The sequence below is a fragment of the Emydura macquarii genome, unplaced genomic scaffold (genome assembly GCF_026122565.2).
Source record: "Emydura macquarii macquarii isolate MOO-44397 ecotype Brisbane River unplaced genomic scaffold, CSIRO-AGI_Emac_v2 contig_2863, whole genome shotgun sequence".
NCBI classification, from domain to species: Eukaryota; Metazoa; Chordata; order Testudines; family Chelidae; genus Emydura; species Emydura macquarii.
In genome coordinates, this window is record NW_027133000.1 from 3,396,481 (window position 1) to 3,410,525 (window position 14,045).

General features: G+C 40.3%; 1 protein-coding gene across 1 annotated transcript in view; it reads right to left on the minus strand.

Annotated features, from left to right (window-relative positions):
* The window catches only part of COL25A1 (collagen type XXV alpha 1 chain), a 421,681-nt gene that overhangs the window by 27,131 nt on the left and 380,505 nt on the right, over positions 1-14,045 (minus strand). The window contains exons 21-25 of the mRNA XM_067568260.1: positions 8,219-8,263; positions 6,494-6,571; positions 2,832-2,876; positions 366-410; positions 8-88 (exon numbers count right to left, since the gene is read on the minus strand). Coding sequence (XP_067424361.1) covers positions 8-88; positions 366-410; positions 2,832-2,876; positions 6,494-6,571; positions 8,219-8,263 — 294 coding nt within the window. The remainder of the gene's footprint in view (positions 1-7; positions 89-365; positions 411-2,831; positions 2,877-6,493; positions 6,572-8,218; positions 8,264-14,045) is intronic.

The following is a 14,045-nucleotide window of genomic DNA, read 5'->3' on the forward strand; positions in this document are numbered from 1 at the left end:
TACTTACTGGTAAGCCTGGCAGTCCAATTCCTCCCTTTTCTCCAGGCATGCCGGAGTCGCCCACGTCCCCCTTCGAGCCTTTAGGACCCTGAAAAATCATATTTCTATCATGAAAATGACACAAATCAATAAAATCCTAGATTTGTTCAAGGATAAACCAATAAAACACAGAGTGACTTTTTGCCTCTTATAGGAATGAATATATTTATGAATACTGCATAATATGTGATCACGTGTCCCATATGGCCATGTCATGTGATTATGAAGTCTAAGCCCACCCCATCCCCAACATACAATGAAATTATTTCCTTAAAAAAGCTAATTGTTCATAGGGTCTGGCACTAAGTGATATACTCATGAGGTACCTGCTCCCCTTCAACTCCTGGAGTTCCTCGGAATCCTGGTTCACCCTGTAAAACATAAGGTAGAATTGTGTTATCTTCCCTTAATACTTCAATTACTGGTGAGACTATGCAGTGCTAAGTAAATTATGTTGGTCAGTAACCCCCTGCCCCCAACCTTAGCAGCACACATCAGCACAATGAATGACACAGTTGCATAATACACTGTAGAGAATATGAACGAGCCATGTCATCTTGTTAAACATGTTGTGGAAGTTTATCTGTTACAGTATCTAGATACATAGAATACTTACAATAGGCTCTGCCAATAGGGCAGATACACTGCCATCTAAGTTGTGTAAGGCCCAGAATGGGGTACAAAGTGAATACATTCAAAGAAAAATTCAACCATCCTCCACTCTGCACCATTAAAGTCAAAGGGGAGTTTTATCATTGACATCAATGAGCATAAGATTAAGTCCCTGGTCAGTGGTTTAGGATGCTCAACAGTGTTGCTGGCAGCTGGATGAATAAATACAGACCACACAGGCCCTTTCAATTTTCTTCCCTGGCTAATCTGAGTTGTGTCCATCAACCAGGGAAGAACCTCCCTGACCCACTAGAATGTGGGAAGATGCCCTGATTCTTGAATGTCATTCCAAGGGGAGGAGTTGATATATATATATGGCAGTAGGGGTAGGACCTTTGGTTACAGCCTCTGTAAAGCTGAATTCTGCTTTACCTGGCTATTTCTGAGGGGGAAAATATCCTCTTGGAAGGGAGCAACCTCTGCATCTGTAGCCCCAGAATTTCATAAACCTGCCCCTGACTGGAAGCTGCAGAGACTCTTCAGGCTACATAGATCCTACTTAAATGTCTTTTTGTGCCCTCACATATACTGTCCATATCCAGTCTGTGAGAAACAGAAAGACACTCGTTTCTCACAAATACTTACACTGACTCACTTACATCTATATTGGCATTTGGTGAAAAGCTTTTAAATACAAGAACAAATTTTGATAAATCAAAAGGGATGCATTTTCCCAAGATATCATGGGATGTGATGCATCATAAATTTAAAACAAATGGCATTGTTTCCAGTGCGGGCTGCACAAGAGAGTATTTGCTCATCACAAGAACTGATAATCACTAAGAGAGGTTGCTGCAACCCAAACCAGACTTCCTGGAGGATACTTTATATGATAAGCTCTTAAGAACTATGATAATTATCTCCTTATTAATCAGTTAGCTATCCGACACCAGCTTAGGGAGGATCCCCAGTTCTTTCAATATACTCTGCTTTAAAAAAAAAACCATTTATAAGTGTAAGCAATTCACGATTTAGATTGTATAAAGAGAGCCCCATTTGGAAAAAGCATAGCATGCGGCTCCTATATCCTGCACTTAAATGTGTGCATCATTATACATAAAATATAGGACTATTAGAATTTGACTAGATTTTGAATTGCAATTAATAAATGTTATCTAATTAGACATATTTTATATGAAAAAAATATGTGTAGACAGAGAAACAGACAGCAAGACTGTGTTCTATTTTGTGTGGATTTACTGGAGTGGAAGAGGGAACGTCCCCCATCCTGGCGTATCCTCACAAATACAGGGCAGAATAGTGTCTTAGTTCTCTCAAGTTTCATATATGATGCTGGCCTAATGAGCCTGATGGTGCTCCACAGCACCAAAGAGGTGGGATCAGTTGGCTTTGGATTGTAGCCAGGCTCCTGGCCCCCTTTGCACATATTACTCTTGGTGGCAAGTCACGGGAGTAGAATATGCTGTTCCTTTTGCTGCTTTTCCCCTTCTGATGCAAATATATGATATAAAAGCTGCATCAGTGTGTCCCCATCTTTTGGCAAGCACTTCCACGTACAGCCCCCAGTGCAGATTATTCCTGCCATCCAGCATGGGTGATTCTCTACTGGGTACCTCTGCACAATACCCAAGCAAAACTGTACATATATTGAAATAAACATTTTATACTAATTAAGATGCTTATCATGAAGTAAGTCCCATCATGTAATATTTCAAGTGTATATACTCTCCTATACAGTATATGCAGCATTGCATATATAAGTGAACCATTTGTGTAAGCAAATGAAACACAGAAAATAGAACTGTACATATAATGTTTTTTGGTTCACTGGTAATTTTGAAAAATTGGAAAAAATCATTTTGGGTTAGACAAAACATTTTGTTTAATTTTTGAGCATTTAAAAAAAAAATTTTCAATAAAATAATTGAAACATCTAATTCAGAAAATCTCAAAATGAAACTTTTCAATTTTTACAGAATTTTGTTTAGTTTCTTTTCTGACCAAAACAATTTGGTAAAATCAACATGAATTTGCAAATGTGTGTGTCACCCAAACTACATTTTTCACTGAAAAAAAGTTTCAGTAAAAAAAATATAACCTAGCTCTATTAGAGAATTCCTAGATTTTTACAAGAGGATGTGTCAAATAAGAAAGATCACCTTCGGTCCTTGTGGTCCTTGTGGTCCAGGTGGTCCTGGTGGACCCTAGAGACAGAAATAGATAAATCTGTTAGCTTTGAACTATCTAAGTTCTTGCAGAACATACCGGATACGCGTAAGTGTGAACTTCACCATTGTTAATAACACAACCCATCTTTCTAAGAAAACTTTAACACAAGGAAGAACCAACACCAGCTACAACACAAGGCTGTTAATTTACGACACCTCTCAACAGACAACATGGAGTCACAAAAATCTATGTTAAAATAACATTGCATGTTTATGGCTTTGAACTGATGAAGGGCCTGCTGCTCCAATTGATGGCAATGGCAAAGCTTCCATTGATTCCAGTAGGAACAAGACTGAATCCCAAAGCACAAAAAAATTAAAACTGGCATCCGGGCCAGATTCAGGGCCCACTGAAGTCAACAGACAGACTCTGGCTGATTGCAATGGATCTTGGATCAGGCCCTTAGGCCATTAATTCATCCCCTTTTGTCTAGCAACTGCAGCAGAAACAGCATAAGATTGTTTACTGTTCTGAATGCTGCATAGTGAGGGTGGGGTGCAGTAAAAAAACCAAATTCCTTCAATATTATAATAGCATTTGCAAAGATGGCAAAACAGACCTAATGAAAACGTTAGAGACAAACAATTAAACAAAAAAAGGGGAAAAAACATTTAATTTGATCAAGTCTGAAGCTCCTTTGGAGTCTAATTCTGCAAAATTCTAAGCACACCCTAGGACATACTGAGTCCCCCAAGTTTCCAGTGAAGTCACACACACAGCCACACTCTGGCCCAATGTGTATAAACCTCCAGAGGGAGTTAGTGAGAATGCAGGGCCCAGAAAATACTCAGCACTTGAACTTAGGTACTGGAAAATTGTCAGTGTTACATATTACAAGTTCTTTTAACAGTGTCTGATAAAAAAGGGAAGGAAAAATCCCCACACTAAATCCCTATCATATATTCCTGCTTGTAAACTGAAATAGCCACTTTTTAGGGGTGAAAAATGCAAAATCATCAATTAAGTTTAAATCAATATGGTTTAAAATAACTGAATTGTCTACCCTGAAAAGTAAGGCTGACAACAGAAAGTTACTTGGTGCCCAATCCTGCACTTCTTGCACATTCAGAACGCCCATTTAAATTAATGAGAGATTTGAGAGCGGAGCAAATGAAGGATCGGGCCTTCTGGCCTGTGGTGCATAGTGACAGTAAGACACTAAGAGCCTCACATGTCCAATCTTTCTCCTATTTATATCAATGGCAGTTTTCTCATTATTCAATAGAAACAGAATTGGGCCCTAGTTTTCAACAGTATGTTCACTGAAGGAAACATTTAGTGACCAAATGTGGTGATGAACAGGGTCGACATCAGATGAATGAGATACATCCTAAATTGGCAGAATGATGAACATGCAACTACACAGAATAAAATAGCTACAAAGCACAGTAAATCATGCATTAAGAATTACCGTGACAGTTAGGGTGGTAATCCTCTGTTGGCAAAATATATTAACAAAAGACAATATTATCAGATGTGAATACTGAAATAAAATATTTCACTTGTTTAATAATGAACGCAACAGAAACTGCTGTTTCTGGGAGATACTGTGTCTGAAAGAGCTAAAGTTAAAAGAACACAATCATCAAGGTCCAATCCCCATTGGTTTAGCCCCATTAACTTGCATGGGAGTTTTATGAGAGTGAATACTGCAGGATCTGGCTATAAAATTTTCAGGTCCAAATAGGATGTACCTTAACAACAACAGAATCTGATGGGGGAAAACTTTTGGCTCCTACATGTATCTATATATTAATCTTCCATAACTCTCCTTTGCTAAGAGCTGTTATTTTGGGTATGATCTGAAGACTTGCCTAATATTGTGAGGTCTCTGCTGACTTTGAGTTCTCTGCTGGTTCCGCGTCATTAACAAATACAATACCTAGAGCTGTGATGTTAGTAGTAAGAACAGTACACAAACCAAGATGTTCTAAAGTGATAAAGTATTAATGTGAAGTTGTTGACCCACAATATCAATCATGTTAATTTCAGCTCCATATACAACATTTGGAAGAAGGGCAGATCGGTATTTTCATAATGGAAAAAGGCAAAATTGTTAGATTGGTTATTTTTATGTTTCAAAGAAGATAGTATGCACAGAAAGTAGTAAACATACTCAAAAGACAAGAAAAAATTATTTGGTTGTATTGTGTTTGTTGTTTATTGTATTTGTATTGTTTGGTTGTATTGTTTAAATTTAGTTAGGGCCAAATTGTGGTTGGCTCACTCATATAGGTTCTCTCATTGACAGCAATGCGATGACTTGCACAAATAAGGCAGGCAGTATTTAGTCCAACAAAGATGTTTATACGTTTAATGTATCTATCTAATAACAAGTTTCTTTTGTCTCATTCAGTTTAATAGACATATAAGCATACAGTAATTTATAGAGAATTGCATAATCAAGAACTTTTTTTAATAAAACTTGAATCGTATCAATACAAGCTAGCACTGGAACCCAAATCTCTCGAAGATGGCATCTTATATGGTGGTGCATTTGCATTCCCCTATATATGGAAATATTTAAAGAGTTTTAAAATAGCAGAAAAATTCAATTCTGCTAATTTACAGGACAAATAACTAAATTAATTATACCAAATTGTACCAGACTTAAGGATTTATCCGATACAATTTTTCTTACGCAGATAGTCCTTGTGCAAGTAGTCCCATTGACATACATTGTTTTGTCTCATGAATCACAGAGTGATGACAATTTGAAATTACTAACCCAGGGCCCAGTCCTGCTCCCACTGAAGTTAATGGCAAAAACCTCAAATGACTTCAGTGAGATCAGGTCAGGCCCATAATGGGCCAAATTCTGCCCTGAGTTACACACGTGCAGCCCCATTCACTACAAAATTTGGGTCAATTCCTATATAATGAAATAAATCACAGAGCCAATAATATCACCAAATACTTTCCCATCGCTTGCAAGTCACCTTGGTACTTGGCTTTCATATGAACATTCACTCACCCTTTTTGTAAAACACTTATTTTTCTAAGGCTGAGTAAATAAGGCCATCAATGCTCAAGTCTACATAATATGTTTACTGCTAAGGATCCTAATTCAAGTTGCAGATCAACTCCATAGCTAGCTAATGGAGTCAAGTGAGTTGGTTTCCAAACCTCAAAGTTTCTGCTCTTTATATTTTATAGAAAGAGGATGGGGAAGAGGATAAGGAGGAGGAGAAGAAAAAGGAAAAGACAAAGGAAGATGGTCAATATTATTCTACCTGAATTGAAAAGCAAACAATTCTGTGGGATCTGTGTAAGTGGTTTATTAGATTAATTCAGCACTAACAGCTGTGGAACCAGCAACGAATCAGTTCAGTCCTCATCAGATGATGTCAATACAGTCCAGGAGATACACAGCTCATTCCACTCACCATGGTATCAAGGAAATTCTTTGTCTTACATCAAATAGAAAATCTAGCTTCCAAGCACAGAAGGAGATTCCTAATTAATATTTCCAACAAATCTTTAAGATACTATGGTAGAGTAATTTCATGTCCTATGCAAAAGAAAAATGTAATTATGCTAAAAAGCTGTTTTTCCTATATTGAATCATTTGTGCTTCTTTATGCTCACATACCTGCAGAGCTTCATGGATATTGCCATTGTAGTCAATTATCTCTGTTGCACCTTGATCACCCTTTTGTCCAGGTGGGCCCTGTAACACATCCCCACAAACACTACATTATCTGAATCAAGAACACAAACTCTCACTGACTGATTGTTCTATCCTGGTCTATCTCAGTCTGTCTGAGACTGTTTTATTCCATGGTCAGAATTTGTTTGCAAGATCTCTCTGAGCTGAAAAGTTCAGGGGTGTAAAGATTCAGGTTTTGATTGCCCCATGATAGAGATGAGAATCAGAAGCAAAAAGTTTAGATTTGAATCTTGTCTCTCCATTTGGGCCCCATAACTCATAAGTTTCATTCTCATATTTTTATATTTCCATTAAAAGGGGTTTCAGAGGAGTGAAACTCATTCTATCTATGAAAAGAAATATTGTCCCAAGCTCTCTTTTACACTGCAACTAAAACTGTGTCAGCAACAATGCTGTCTGAACACAATTATCACAAGCATATTTCCTGTATGTTTTCCATGACTTAGGCTACGTCTTCACTGACGGAGGCAAATTTGCCACCGTCAGATCCATTTCTCTGGATCGACGTATTAAGACCACTTTCTCAAGTGGCATAGCACTGCATCGATGGGAATGCTGTTCCAGTCGGCGCAGTGCAGTGAAGACAGCGCGCAGAAGAGAAGCAGAGAAGTCGATGGGATTTACACATGTTTTTTGCGTAGCTTGCGTAACTCCGGTCGACTGCTGCCGAATCTCAAAGGTAAGTGTAGACAAGCCCTTAGTATAGAGAAGGGTTGTTTTCTGACACTTGTGCTATTTATTCATTCACATTCATTTCCTGAACTTTTCTCCTGATCTTGGTACATTATATTTCTTCATTTATAACATTTTCAATAAATAGCAGAGTGCAAAATTTAATCTAAAACCAAAGGTTGTTTTGAGAGGAATTTAAAAAAGATAAATATGAAGGAGTAAATCATAACACAGGGATTGTGCTGCAACAGGTAACACCAATATATAAAACCATTTAGGTAAAACAATGAAACAGGGTGCTGTATCAGGCCTACTCTCTAGGATCATACAAGTAAAAAAACCAGACTACCTATGAAATTTTGCAAACCCCAAACAACATCTCCCAATCCAGAATCCCTTATCCTCTCAGTCAGTTTTCCAATCTACTCTCTTTATTCCTTAGAGAAAGTCTGGAGGAGAGGTGATTCTTCAGATAGGTGGGACCTAGATCATTTAGGATTTTATAAGATATAGCCTTATCACACTTTAAACTTCACCTGGAAATCAAATGATTGTTAGAAAAGGGCAAACATTAGCCAAACAACATCAAAGGACTACTAATCATCTATGCAGTGTTGTTGTAGCCATGTGGGTTCCAGGATATTAGAGACAAAGTGACTGAGGTAATATCTTTTATTGGATCAACTTCAGTTCGTGAGAGAGACAAGCTTTCAAGCTCACACAGAGCTCACCAACAGAAGTTGGTCTAGTAAAAGATGTACTAATCGCCTAGATATCTAGTGTATGATTTAGAACATAGCTTTCCCTGTTGACATTGAACTCCTATTAGCAACCCTCTTCATGCCACAACTATGTTAGCAACAACCATGTTTAACCATGGCTGGTGCTAACTCACTTTCAACTGTAGTTGTTGACTTGGCCTATGTGTAACAATGAAGATTTCCCATTGGATAGCTTAAAATGAAGTATACTTACCTTTGGACCTATTGCTCCTGAATCACCTTTGTCTCCAGGATCACCCTATGTAAAAGTAATATTTGTAAGCAAAAAGATAAACAATCTGTTTACATATTTTATCACCCTCTAAGTCAAGCCTTAAAAGGGAACTTATATACTTTATTTTAAAAAAACAAAACAAAAACACTTGACAGGGGTTTAATAAAAACCAAACAGGATATGGGTTTTAGTTACATAGGGATAATTCCATTGAAGTCAATGGAGTGTCAGGACTGAGATTTTTTTAACTCAGAATGGAGTTTGGCTCTTCGTGTGTAGCATTTACTATATAATACATTAGTGGGGTTGCTTAAGAAATAACAAATAATCAAATTAAAGGGATACTGCAAATTAGGTCATTTAAACAACCTCCCCATTCTTAATGGTGTCGAAAACCACACTATCAGAAGCTTTACAAGAAAGCTCAAGGGGTAAATCATTCAGGATGTGTCTACACAGCCATTAAACACCCAGAGATGGTCTGTGTCAGCTGACTTGGGCTCATGGTAAAATTGCAGTGTAGATGTTTGGGCTCATGCTGGAGCCCGGGCTCCAGTGCCTTCCCCGCTCCTGGGGTTCCAGAGCCCAAATGTCTATACCATAATTTTACAGTCTCACAGCCCAAACCCTGTGAGCCTGGGTCAGCTGACACAGACCAGCCATAGATTGCTGTGTAGATGCACCCTCAGCAATCTTGATACATCTTCATAGGGATTTTTCAAACCACACATGCATTTCTTTCTGTGCTCATTACTCCCACTGGGATTTCAGAACTTCTTTCCTCTGAATCACTGCCTCTCTTACAACCACATCATCCTCAGCACATATCTTTGCCCTAGTATTCCTAGGTGGAATAAAGATCTTTATCATCACGCTCTCATCTTTCTCCCCCTGCTCAGAGCGGTGGAGAAAACTTTATGCATAAAGGTAAATTCTGTGAGTGGCCCCCATCTTCATAATCTGAAATCTATTGCCTGGGATTTATTTGACATTCACAGTCACTTTCACAACAAGCTTTCTTGTTTTTCAATATCGTTAGTAAATTAAATCAATGTTGCTACTCCTGCTCCTGATTGGATCTTTCCTTGCTTTTGTGATACTGTCTGGGCAAGGATTATTAATTCACTCATGATAAGAGAAGAGCATGCATGAGAAAAAAGAGAGGTGCACATTTGGAGGAGTTACTAATGTTGCTGCATCTGGCTCTATTTCCCGTGTTGTCTTCTTTGTAGCAGGGAAGGATTGGTGGACCTGTGGCTACAGCACTGGCTTAAAAATTTGAGTTCAATTCCCAGTTCTCCCACAAAGTTTTTGTGTGTGACTCTGGGCAGTCACTTGGCCTCTCTGGGCCAGATCTGCAAAGGTATTTAAGTGCCTAAAGATGCAGATAGATCCCTAGATAGATTTTCAAACGTGATCAGATGCTTAAGTCCCATTGGGAGTTAGGTGACTAACCTGCTCAGACAGGTTGAAAATCCCACTGGGCACTTATCTGCATCTTTAGGTGCCTAAATACCTTTGAAAATCCAGCCTACTGTGCCTGAGCTCCCTTTCTGGAAAAGGGGAATAAAAACAATACTTCTCTACCTCATTGGGATGTTGTGTGGACACACACCAGAATACTTGGGAGGTGCTCAGACACTATAATGATGGAGGTCATATAAATAGACAGTGCTTTTCATCTCTCTCTTGACAGATTAACATCTATCTCAACCTTCCTCCCCTCCCAAGAATTCCCTTTTGTGAAAGTGAATGCTGACAACCTATGGATGAAAAGCACTACTAAGATTTCATCCTGCACACCCTGAATTTAGTGGTGAAGATTCCATTGACTTGGTGTAGGATCAGACACTATGGCCGTGTCTACACTAAAAAATTAAGTCAACCTAACTTACGTTGGCATATAGCTGTCGCAGTAATTACATCGCTTGTGTGTGTCTACACTTTGCTCCTTGTGTCAGTGATGCACATCTTCACCAGGAACGCTTGTACTGATTAAATACTGTCAGTGTGGGGCATTATGGGATGACTCCTGAAAACCAGTAACAGTCAATGTAAGCAATGCAGTGTCTACATTGACACTGCATTGACCTAACTACATCGACCTTGACTCTACGCTGCTCATGGAGATGAAGTTACTAAATCAGCAAAGCAGGGCAGTTACATCAGCGGGAGTGAAATTTAAGTGTAGACACTTTCATAGTTAGGTTGACGTAAACTGCCTTGTGTCAGCCTAACTCTGTAGACCAGACCTAAAAAAACCACATTATTCTGTGAGTAACATTGTAATGGAGATCAAGTTCGCCAGCACAAGGAGGAAAAATAATCAGGAGTATTTAATTGTTCTTTACACCACCATGGTTCTGTGACTCACTTCTTACATTTTATAATTCACTATGGTCCCAATTCAGCAAAGCATTTAGCATATACTTAAGTCTGTGAAGTCAATGGGACTGAAGCACTTACTTAACTTTAATTGTGTGTTTATGTGTTTTGCCTAATGGGTACAGACTGTTGATTCAGGGCCTATGTTGCGAGCAATATAGAAATAATTCTCAGCACATCTTTGTTCTCGCAAAGTGATTAAATAAAATAAAAGAATAAATAATCCAATTTTATTTTGTGTGGACCCCATAGTATAAAACGGCAGAGACTAATAAGTACAAGATTTTGCCAAAAAAAATTGCAAATCCATTGAAAATTTTTATTTTCACTGTTTTTGTATACAATGCGGTATTGAAGCTTTAACTTTCTGCCAAGGACCAAGGTAGTTTTTCAACTAGCTAGAAGAAGAATCTGAGAAACCCAAGCCTAGTACATCTCACAGATCAAAATTCAAAATAAACAGCCACGAACCCCCCTCAAAACATCAGCAGAATAACAATAAGATTATATTTAAATCAAATACTTTTAATGGTTATTTGATCAGCAAAAAGTGGAAAGCACCAGTTTTAACAGCTCTTCCCTCCCACCCCAAAGAAAATCGATTAAAACAGATCAGTTAAACATAGAGAGATAAAGCTGGTAGATGGAAAAGCAGAACAGAGAAAAAGAGACTAATCATTTTAAGATGTTACAACAGATAAAGAAAGAGTACAATCATAGTGTACAAAATATATAGAGTTTGATTCTTCAGACCTTACAGTTAAAAATCCCAATGAAACCCATAAGTGTTTTACTTGTCCGAAGACTGCAGGAACAGTTATCATTTCTTTCTAACTATAAATGAAAATCTATGTAATGTTACTAATAATTTGTCCTAGAAATCTTCATGTTACACCAAAAAAGGTAATTCAGCTGACACTAACCTTTGACCCCTTTGGGCCTCTAGTTCCAGATTCGCCTGATTTCCCCTGTATGAAGAAAGACATAGAAGATGGACAGAAGAAAAATGAGAGAGAAAGGGAAGAGCAGAGGCAAAAAAGAAATTAGTTCTGGCTAGTATTAATAGGGAGCAGTGGAAATACTTTATTTTATATGAACAACCTCATGAATCCATATAGTACTGAGTTTAATAGCATGCAAAATAATGAATTATTTAATATCCATGAGCATATGCTATAGGTTCCATTCTTTCAGGGGAATTCCACTGACTATTCTCTTATTGATTCTTTCAGAGGACTGGCACAAATAATTCTGGCTTGCAGGAGATGCCCACTGTACTGTTAGGCCCACCAATAACTGACAGTTGAATAAACCCTCTAAGTGTTGAATAAACCCTCTAAGTGTTTACATGATATTACAGTTAAGTAATTTTCCCAGGAAGTATAGATGAACAAAGATCTACCTGACAGAGAAACCAGACTACTATTTCAAGATACACCAAGAGAGGAAAATTCAGTCACATCAGTGCAGTAGGAAGAGGTTTTAGCCGCAATGAAGAAAGGGAAGGTGGCCAGTGGAGATGGTATCCCCCAGGAATTTCTTCATAACTAGGTCCCAGGGGACTCCAATGGTTGGCAAAACTGTACAACAAAACTATGGAATCTGGATGCACTCTAAAAGCCTGGTGGGAGGTGATAGTCATTGCCATACTCAAACAGGGCAAACCGACCACTAACCCTGGAAGTTATAAGCCAATATCACTCCTGTGCACTACCTACAAACTCCTGGAACATATTATCCTCCAGAGAATCAGTCCCCTTGTCGCGTTGGTGACCCCCAAAGAACAAGCAGGGTTCTGGCCTAAACACAATTGTTGCGCCCAAGTTCTGGCCCTTATAAAGTACATCGAAGCTGCATTCCAGAGGAAATCTAAAACCAACACAGCCTTTGTAGACCTGTCATTGGCCAATGACACAGTCTGGATTAAGGCTTGATGCTGAAGCTCGCGAGGATCATCCCTTATTGCAAAACACTACGTCTGCTATGAACAATGCTGAGCAACAGGTGGCTAAGTGTCCACTTGGGCAATGGACTGCCACAAGGCTCCGTGCTCACACTGATACTTTTCAATGTTTACACAAGTGATGTGCGTCCAACAAAGCTGCACAAATTTGTACATGTGGATGATCTTGCCCTGGCAATGCAAGCAGCCACCTTCAATGACATTGAGTCCATCTTGAATGGGGACCTAAACACCATGGAGCAGAGGTCCCCAAACCAACGGGTTTGGAGGAACCTTTGGGGAGGCACAGGGCCTGAGCCCAGCCCTCACAGCAGTGGAGAGGAAGCGCAACCCAGCCCCGCTCTGCCCCCATTGCTGTCCCAGCCCCAGCCCCCAGCTGCAGCCCCAGCCCCCAGCTGCAGCCCTGCTACTGGCCGCATCCTGTGTCTGTGCTCTGTGTCCTTCTCCTGGCTGCATCTCACGCCCGGGCCCTGTGCCCTGCTCCTCCCCAACTCTGCTCCTGGCCCCTGCTCCTGCCCCATTCCTGGCTGTCCCTGGCTCCGGGCCACAGCCCAGGTCCCGACTCTGCTCCTGGCCTTGGCTCCCAGCCCCGCTCTAGGCCTGAGCCCCAGACCCTGCAGTCGCAACTTCAGTCCCCACCTCAGCCCCAGCCGCAGCTCTGGTCCCAGCTCATGATCCCACTCATGGCCCCCAACCTTGGCTTTGGCCCTAGCCTTGGCTCCCAGCCTCAGCCCCCAATTGCAGCTCCAGTGGGAAGGGTGTGTGTGTGGAGGGGCACAGACCAGGTAAGGGGGGGACACACAACCCCAAAAGTTTGGGGACCACTGCCATGGAGGAATATTTCCAGAAATGGAGGCTCAAGCCAAATCCTCACAAAACAACAATCACTGCATTCCATCATGACAACAGGAACGCTAAGCGCACCTTGAAAGTGATCTTCTGCTACAGCACTGGGCGACATGATCCCACTCTGACCTATTTCGAAGTGAAACTGGATCGCACACTAACCTTCCACGACCATCTGAAGAAGGTAGCTGCCAAGACGAAGACAAGGGTCAACCTAGTCCAGAAACTGGCAAGCACAATCTGGGGGGCATCAGTGTCACTGCTACGGACACCAGTGACGGCCCTTGTGTACTCCATAGCTGAGTACTGTGCACTGGTATGGATCAGAAGTAGCCATACTCGACTTGTTGATGTCCAACTGAACACGGCAACGTGGTGCATCACTGGAACCCTCAAGTCAACCCCAACGCCTTGGCTGCCGGTGGTGTTGCACACTGCTCCCCCATCCATTCCCACGATGCCACAACCCTTCAGGAATTCCATAGGATCGTGGAAAATGAACATCTTCCCATCCAACCAGGGCCTTAACAATGTCCCTCACCACCACTTGAAGTTACGTAAGCCCTTTTGGACCTTAGCGTTTAACCTTCAACAATGCAACTTCAACCCTGA